Source organism: Seriola dumerili, unplaced genomic scaffold, assembly GCF_002260705.1.
Source record: "Seriola dumerili isolate Sdu_G_001 unplaced genomic scaffold, Sdu_1.0 BDQW01000066.1, whole genome shotgun sequence".
In the NCBI taxonomy this organism is placed as follows: domain Eukaryota; kingdom Metazoa; phylum Chordata; class Actinopteri; order Carangiformes; family Carangidae; genus Seriola; species Seriola dumerili.
In genome coordinates this window covers 4,270,194-4,279,434 of record NW_019174321.1, presented here as the reverse complement: position 1 = coordinate 4,279,434, position 9,241 = coordinate 4,270,194, and the positions used below count along the sequence as shown (strand labels likewise).

The following is a 9,241-nucleotide window of genomic DNA, read 5'->3' as shown; positions in this document are numbered from 1 at the left end:
AAAAAAAACCCTTACTTGTTCCTCAAATCCTCATTTTCACTTATTTGTTCCTCCAGCTTTATGCTGAGATTTTCATTTCCAAACTGTAAAAACAGAACACACATGACAGATAACAATAAATATCAAAGAGTGTTAGAGTATGCTGTTCCTTGATTATCGATAATCTTTGTATGTGGTTAGAGAGGGACAGAAAAAGACAAAGAAAACTTGTCACCGAGTTACACACCTGTAACTCTTGAATGGCTTTGCGCTGAGTTTCTATTGTCCTTTTGTTTTCTTGGAGTCTTCTCTCCTTTTGCACAGTGTCAGAGTCAACTTTGACCTTCCAACACTTCATTTTCTCAACTTCCTCAAAGAGCTTGGAACAAAGCTGTCCAGGATTGCAATTATTCTAGGGAATAGTCACAATGATGGGAAGTAAACTGAGGTACTTTAGAATAAACACATTGCAAAGGCCAAGTATATTCTATTCATGCTTCACATTTGTGTACAATGAAAATATTACCTCGTCTTTTTCCATTGGTGGCACAACTTTCATATTGGGAAAGTCTTTGGAGGAGAGACAATTATGAATTTATAATAACATGTATGATAACTGCCAGTTCTTTGTGTTGAAAGTATGTAGCCAGTGTTGCATAATAGAAAATACCTTGTCTGATTGGTTTAGTTGGTGTGACCAGGCTTGTATTTGGGAAAGGCATGTTTTGTCCTTTGTCAAAACACCTACTGTAACCCTAGGGGAAAACAGCAATTACACTTAGTCATCACAGGCATTAATGATTACTGCCTGTTAGACAACAGCTGCCTCCATTCATTAATGCTTTCAGCTTACAGCATGGAAAACAATGATCACAAGTGCACAAACTGTATGTTTAAAACTTTCACTGCTGATAAAAAGTTGACTAATTATTGTGCTGAACGACTGTGTCAGTGCTGAGCTAGTATTAAAGTGTTTTGGCTTCAGTTCATTAATATATTACTGTTGGTTAACTATTGGCTAATTGAACTTACCTGCTGAAATGTATTCATGAATCACCACAACTCTCAACAATTTCCTGAGGTCTAACAGCACATACCTGTCCGTTATTCAACCTGGGGGGCACCAACAGCTTGAAGTTAAAGCCTTGGTTTCTCTCCATCCTGAAAAGACCAGATAGTTAGATACAGCTGTTATTATCTTATGTTAAGTACAACAGTGGTGGAAGAAGCACACAAACAATTTTTCACATAGGAAAAAGTGGTAGTAGTAGCAGAGTACAAAAATGTCAAACTACTCCATTACAAGGAAACCTTGTCATTCAAAGTCCCACTTAAGTACATAAGTACAGAATATTCCATAAATTATACTTTCTCCACAGTAAAAGTCGTTTGTGTGTTTTTATTATATTTGACTTTACTAGATTGTAAATACTGATGCATCAATGTATAAGCAAATCTCAAATATGAGGGGTTTCTCTAAAATTAAATTGACAGATAATGGCAACTTTTGGCAAGGGTTGTTTTAGTGAAGCCACCTGTGAAGTTTAGAGTGGATATATCTCTGTGGATACATTTAAACAATGACAAGAAGCCCCCAATAGATACTGTTTTAAAGTCATAAAGATTGAGAGCCGTCTGTATAACCTCATTAAACTGCGTTTTATATGCTTATCATACGTTTAAATGCCGTTGGCTAGATTAATTAGCTCGCTAGGGATTCCGTTTATCTTGCAGTTAACCGGTGTTACTTGATGATGTCTTACCTGGCTAGCTAGTTAGCTACATTCAGCTAATCCCAACCNACTGTGTCAGTGCTGAGCTAGTATTAAAGTGTTTTGGCTTTAGTTCATTAATATATTACTTTTGGTTAACTATTGGCTAATTTAACTTACCTGCTGAAATGTATTCATGAAGTCACCACAACTCTCAACAATTTCCTGAGGTCTAACAGCACATACCTGTCCATTATTCAACCTGGGGGGCACCAACAGCTTGAAGTTAAAACCTTGGTTTCTCTCCATCCTGAAAAGACCAGAGAGTTAGATACAGCTGTTATTATCGTATGTTAAGTACAGCAGTGGTGGAAGAAGCACAAATAATTCTTCACACATCAATGTATAGCAAATCTCAAATGTGAGGGGTTTCTCTAAAATTAAATTGACAGATAATGGCAACTTTTGGCAAGGGTTATTTTAGTGAAGCCACCTGTGAAGTTTTAAAGTGGATATATCTCTGTGGATACATTTAAACAATGACAAGAGGCCCCCAATAGATACTGTTTTGAAAGTCATAAAGATTGAGAGCCGTCTGTTTAACCTCATTAAACTGCGTTTTATATGCTTATTATACGTTTAAATGTAAAATTTTAATTCCTAAAATAACTACATCAGTTCAATAAGTAAAAAGTATAATATTTCGTTATGAAATATAGTGGAGTATATGAGTCTAGGAGTAAAAGAAGACAAATGGAAATACTCAAGTACAAGTACCTCAAAATTGTAATTGCAGTAAGATTTCTTGAATAACGTTAAATGCATTTCATGCTACTTACTTTCCACCACCGAGGTACCGTACTGAGATTTAACGTTAAGCGTTCAAGTCTAACTTAGACTTTATCAAGAGAAAAGCATTTTTAACAGATAATATCAAATAGCCTTCACAATATTTAATTACATCCGAAGATCTGGCGTCATCTTAGCCGTTGGCTAGATTAATTAGCTTGCTAGGGCTTCCGTTTATCTAGCAGTTAACGGGTGTCACTTGATGATAGTTTACTTGGCTAGCTAGTTAGCTACATTTAGCTAATCCCGACCAAACTAACAAAAACGCAACAAGACATAAAACATTAAGTTAAAAAATTGTTGTTATTTTTTATTATTTTGGCAAACAACAGCCGAGTCTTACCTGCCTATTGCTGGAAAGTTTAATTATGAAATATTTTGTACGACTGGTTAAAACGTTAACTGTTGACGGTTTTTAACCTGGGGACGACACGAGCAACAATTCTCCGGTGTTAACGGTTTATTTCAAATTTGTACTACGTCACAGGTAACACTGCATCAATTATCGGAAACTGGACAGGTGGACTACTTCTATTTACTGGGTCTATTTCACTTTATACTTTAGTTAGCCAAATATTGTAGTTTTTACTCCACTACATTTGTTTGATATATTTAGTTACTTTTTAGATTAATAATACAAAATATAATATATAAATACATTTTATATTGTATTAAATTATGTCATGATATAAAGTTGCAAGGCTGTCCTAGTATATAATTTTTAAAAATTAATAATTCTGTAAGCTTTGCAGGTTCATCAATGAATCATAAATTCATAAAGGACTGAGAGTCAGGCCATGCAAGTAGAAACTGATCAATAAAGCATTACTTAAACATGAAAGGAAAAAGATATGGACCCATTTAACACATTCTGTGGTCTATGAACGTGACATGCATTATGCATAACAAAAGGATCACAGGATTTGAAGCTGTTGTTGTACAGGAGTTTACTAATGGAGTCACAGTCTGAACAGTCAAACATGAACCTGTTCCAATACCTCATAACCACCCAAGTGCTTAAATCACCCCATGAAGGCCTTATGTAGATATAAGACTTAATACGTTGTTAAGAATAGCAACTATATGTGATCTAATGTGGCACATAGACTGTAGACGTTGATTACTAAAATGATTTTCTTTGTGTATCATAATAATGTACCTACAGCCCCAAAAGACCAATCTCAATTTCACCTTGAATTCCTTCACTGAGGACAGACAGTTAACTACAGTTTGAGATGTCACCTTTAATACATAACAGACATGGACACGGACATTTTTCCTCATCCACGAATTCATACAATTTCAAGACTGAAATTTCACATTGACATTTAAGCTCTTTATGAGAGGCTAATGTCTGAGAGGAAGAGAAAATGATGATGGGAAGAACATTCAAAAAGGAACAAAAAAGATCAATTTGAACATTACTTTTACTGATTTCACTGTCAACTCTAGGATAGATAAATATACTAAGAGAGTAATACATAACAACTACTGTTTCCCAACACCAACAATATGAACTTGTTCAAAATAGAGATTTCATGTGTATATCAGTAAAGATAAATTATTTCATAGAATAGAATTTATTGCAAAGTACTTAACATGGAGGGTAACTTCACTCAAAATCTATCTCCAAATCTCAAGCAAACTTGCTTAAAAGCTAGAACATGAACACCTAAATCTGCATGTCACAAACAATACTGTTTAACTGATCCATAACAATATTTTCTCTGCATGTAAAGAAATATATTTGCCTGTTACTATTATTATTATGTTATATTTAATCCCTAACAAAACCATCTATGTATGTTAAGATATCAAGTTTACTTGAGTATCAACTCCTAAACCTGTGTAATATTGCTAATACGGTTTATCTGACCTGTAACAGCACTACTTATGCAAAGATCTTCTCATTGTTTTTTCTTCTTTTTTTGTTCACGCGTGTCACTGCGGGTCCAACCCAGCATCCTTCTTCACCTTTCATTGCAGCCTAGCTTCACAAGCCTCCTGGTTGAATTAGTGGAAGGGTTGGGATCGTGAATAAAAAGTTGAATGTAGTATAAATTAAAAAACTAAGGGTTATTCAACTTTGGTCTGTGCATAACATGCATAAAATAATCATCTAAATGGCATTAACCCCACTATGGAGGTGTGTTACCTTTTATGGTGGTTGAGTTTAAAGGGTGCGGCAGCCCAGAAAAATTGAGGCGTGGTTGGCATTTTCGAAGGTCCTGTCAGGAAGACAAATAGAAAGGCCAAATCAGCTCTTCTGGTCATCCTTCGCACAAAAATCACATTTATTAAATATTCACCAAAATCAACCCAGGCTGTATGATACTGTATACTCTGACCAATAAACTCTGACACCAATAAAAAACACTTTCACCAAATAGATCATTTTGATCAGAAGCTGTCACAGACTGGGTCAAACTCAAAGGGCTCTTCCCCAGGTGCTGCTTTCTCTCAGGGAAAGGTGGTTCGCTTATCCGGTAGGACTGCAAAAGTGGAATATCAAAAGAGTAAATGTCACGCTCAAAAGCCCATTCGATATTTTTATTTCATTTTGGCGGAAAAAATGTCAGAATGATACTGTATATTACTTTGATCTTTGATGTTCCGCCAAACCCTGTCTTGTCATACTCGGGTTTTTCAGGTCTCCAGTGTGAGCATCCTAATGATAGCAAAGTCAGGGTCAGTTTTACTTAGAATGAATGCTACAGGTAAAACAGAGACAAGATTAAGCAAAAGATTATTTAGTTGTCTTAATTCATCCATTGGCCATATTTACTTTATGAACAGATTAAACTGTCACTCTACCTTGTCGTTTGGGTGTCTTTCCACATGACTTCTCTGAGGATTCCAGTTGTCAGATTCCCTGAACCATAAAAGACATGATTGGTGCCGGAATTCATGTGATACCAGAGTATTTTACTTAAACTTTCCTGGGAGCCTGAAATGGCCAATTTAACAAACTTTCCAGTTAATAATTACTTGAAGAATGCGACAAATTAGTATGACAGCTTACATGAGTTATTTTCCGACTCATCTCAACAATTAGTATAAAGCTGAAATAGAGACCAACTTTACTTGTGCCTATCCTGAAAAACATTTGAGTAGATTAAAACCCACCAGCATTCTTCATAACTGCAAGCACTTCCATTATCTTTGCCAGGTAGGAGGAGTTTTCCTTGTCTTGGTAGAATTCAAATATGCGTCTCTTTGAAGCACTGTCTTTTGGAGTCTCTGAACATCCGTCCCTTGTTTATAGTTTGAGGCAAGGTGACTAGAATTGAAGATTACTTCTTGGTTAAATGATGACAAACACACGTCATAGTCACTCGCAGCATATTTGAGATGTACTGACCTTTGTACCCTGCTTGTTCTCTGCTTCTGACACCCTGAGTTGATTTCATGTTGATGACATTTCTTTCTTCAAATCAGTTAGCTCCTTCTGCAGGTTTTCCTAATAGCAACGAAAAGGTGTTTCTCCAAAAGAAAAAAAGAAAAATCACATTATCCAGGCATCAAAACTGGTCTCTCAAAGTTAAAGCAGATCCTCTGTTTCCCCAGTAAAAAGGCAAAAATTAAAAACTATAATGGATTCTAACTGGGGCAATACTTCTTTGTTGGTTTCAGTCTCAAGCTGTTTCTTACAACTGCTCATTTCCCAGTCTTATGTTTTGAAAGGATTCCAAACTCCATGATTTTAAGGGAATTTGATCAGAATATTAGGATATAACTGATTCTTATCTACAAAACAGGTAATAGATAGTTGATAATCTTTAATTTATAATTTTTTTTGCCTCATACCAGGTGATTCCCTCTGGTGACCACAGCCTCCTCTCTTTCATTCTTGTTCTCATCCAACGCCTCTGCATCCTTTTCTTCAACGATCCGGTCATACTGGCTCTAGTAAAAAGACAAGGTCAAGTTCTTTCTGGACTGACACTCATACGTACAAGAGCCATTTTTGGACCAGAACTTATACTTTTATAATTGACCTTACCTTGTGTTTCTCATCAGTGCAAACCATTAATCCGCTATTCTTGTGTTGACACTTAAGGTTTCTGATCTTCCTTATTTGATGGCACATCTGCTGCCTGTTAAATTTGATCTTTGTACTGTAAGACAGATGATTTTATTCTTAATTTTATATCTCTGGGGAAGCTAAAATATGCCAAATAACTTTGGTATACCTCAAACATAACACCTCAATCTCAAGTTCTGCGAAAAGGGTGGATTTGGTACTCAAGATCCATTGAGGCAAAATTTCTGATGATTTCCTCATTCAGTTTTTTTCAAGGGTTCTGAGTTACTCATTATGAAGACTGCCTGATACTTAAAGACCAAAAACCAAGGCATGTTACACTTAAACAGGTATTTCTATTTGGTTTAAATTTTCATATTTGATATTACAAATAGATAAAAGATTTAAAAAAAAATCACTATAACCACATTTCCAGGGTTGACTGGAATTTTGCAATCTCCTTTGTTCTTGTTTTCTTCAGTATTTTATATCTGGCAAAATATTTACAAGTGAATGGTTTTAAATGCTAAATAAAAAACTAATCCATCTCCAAGTATTGTTATATTACAGTTTTCAATTTCTTGAGAAAACAGATGAAAAACAAAATATTTCTTATTTAAAATGCCATCAATAAATAAACAGATTTTTTACTTTTGTTGTTTTTTTTTTCAAATTACTTTTGTTTACAACAGCTTTGATCTGTTTTCTTTTTCTGTAATTTCTCCTGCAAAGATGTTTTCATACTATACAGGAAAAAGCAACAACGGAAAGCATTTTACTACTTTCAAAACAGGCATCATTATGAAGTGCATTTGCTGTTCCCATTAAATGTTCAAAAACGTTCGTTCTCAGTTGATTTCTCCTTAAATCTTCTTTTGCCTTTTCCAGCAGGTTCACAAGCCTTCTTCAGTAGATCATTTGGGAGCAAAGGCCATCTCTTGCCCTTCATTCTGCTATCCATATAAAAAAGGGGACACATATTATATATAGTATATATATTATTAAGGAATTGGCGATTTAGACTATCAAATAAACTCCTTTTTTTTTCTGGAGACGAAAGATCTGTTTATATCACCCTTAAATAGTTTACCTCTTTTCGGTTCCTTTTGAAAGCCTTTGTTGTGAGTTCCTCCACGCTTGGACTTCAGTTTACATCACAAATTCTTACTTCATAGCACTCAATGGAGTTTAATTTATGTCCTTGGAACAAACAACCACATAGAAGATAAAGGATTACAACGAATGTGGGAGTTTAGATCTAAATTGAACAACGTAAAAAGCAAAGAAACTGTATCATTCCTCATTAATTTCAACAATTTTACCTAAGTTCCATCCTCCAAGGATTTTGATCTGGGCCCAATCTTTCTTGCACTCTGGTCCTTTGGTTCTCCCTGTTTGGGAGCAAAATAATTTTTTTTGGCTTGACGAGGGCAAATAAATATATACATATTTCAAACAGGTTTACGAACATAACGGTAAAAGTTGGGGTTTCTCTTTTTACAAGGGGTGTTCGGTTGTTTTTTTTGCCCAATTAGGTTTATCCTCGCAGTTCCTTTGGCCCTGGAAATAGTGCAAAGAATGAATAAAAAAATTTAATGATAAGGAGAAAAATTGCACTTGGGTCTGGAAAATACTGTGAATTTGCAGGACGCTTAATAAATTACCATCTGTATCTCTAGGGCAATGAATCCTGTTAGCTCTTTAATGGTTTGATCTGAATCTGCTCCAGCTTCTCTGCTTGTTGATTTTTTACTCTGCTGACTCCTCAAGCATTAGATCTTGCTCTTGAGAATGAATCTGTGCATTATTCTTCTTTAACTTTGGGGTTTCCAGGGCTGCTAGCAATAGGCTTCACCGAGGAGGTTTTTTCTTTTAAGGGCTAGCAATAATGTCTCAGGTCAAAGGCAGATAGAACACAACAGAGCCTGAACTGACAGACTTTTCTTAACAACACTCAACTGAGTTTCTTTCTATAGCTCTGGCCTCAAGCAGGTGTGCAGTATGCATTCGAAGCACACGCAACTTACCGGCTTCAGCTTTTTGAGGCTTTTGAGAAGTTCCATTTTTGTTGAATCCTGGTAAAATAGTAAATTATATGATGTAATCTTTTGTAATCTCAAAAAATCACGAATTAAAACCATTTCAGATACTGTTCAAGTTCAAATTCAATTCGGAAAACTTGACCTTGCAAACTGAAAATTCGGATTAAAAAATGAATTAATTACAAGTTATATATCATATTTTTCTGTCCAATCAGTTACCCAGCAAGGCCTAAGAACTGCACAAAAAAGAAATTAAAGAAATGTTATAACAGATTGTTCAGATTTAGAAAAAGCTAATAGTTAAGCTTACTTGTTGTCTCTTGAGTTGTTTGCAATGCTTTTGGTTTCATGGAGGTCAAGCAGGACTTTCTCTAGTCACTTTCGTATTCTTTAGCCTTTTATCTGAAGCCCAGCACCTACGTGAATTAACAGCATCAGTTCCTTTAATGTTTTGTTTCAAACCTGTTGGTTACATGTTACAAAGTTCCCACATAAATGGTCTTCTTTTCTGAACTAACTGCTTCATCCTTCATGCATATTCTTTGATAAATACTTTCTCATTTAGCTCTTCAAAATTGCAGGCAAGCCTCTTTTCACTGGGAAAAAGATAAAAAATGATAAAAATTTCTTGCGGT

General features: G+C 35.3%; 1 protein-coding gene across 1 annotated transcript in view; it reads right to left on the bottom strand.

The window, feature by feature from the left end:
- The window catches only part of LOC111219353 (synaptonemal complex protein 1-like), a 17,012-nt gene extending 10,442 nt beyond the window's left edge, over positions 1 to 6,570 (bottom strand). The window contains exons 1-8 of the mRNA XM_022741987.1: positions 6,544 to 6,570; positions 6,348 to 6,446; positions 4,959 to 5,032; positions 1,872 to 2,001; positions 650 to 734; positions 506 to 549; positions 227 to 391; positions 16 to 83 (exon numbers count right to left, since the gene is read on the bottom strand). Of these exons, the coding sequence (XP_022597708.1) occupies positions 16 to 83; positions 227 to 391; positions 506 to 549; positions 650 to 734; positions 1,872 to 2,001; positions 4,959 to 5,032; positions 6,348 to 6,446; positions 6,544 to 6,570 (692 nt within the window). The remainder of the gene's footprint in view (positions 1 to 15; positions 84 to 226; positions 392 to 505; positions 550 to 649; positions 735 to 1,871; positions 2,002 to 4,958; positions 5,033 to 6,347; positions 6,447 to 6,543) is intronic.
- Positions 6,571 to 9,241: the final 2,671 nt, after the last annotated feature.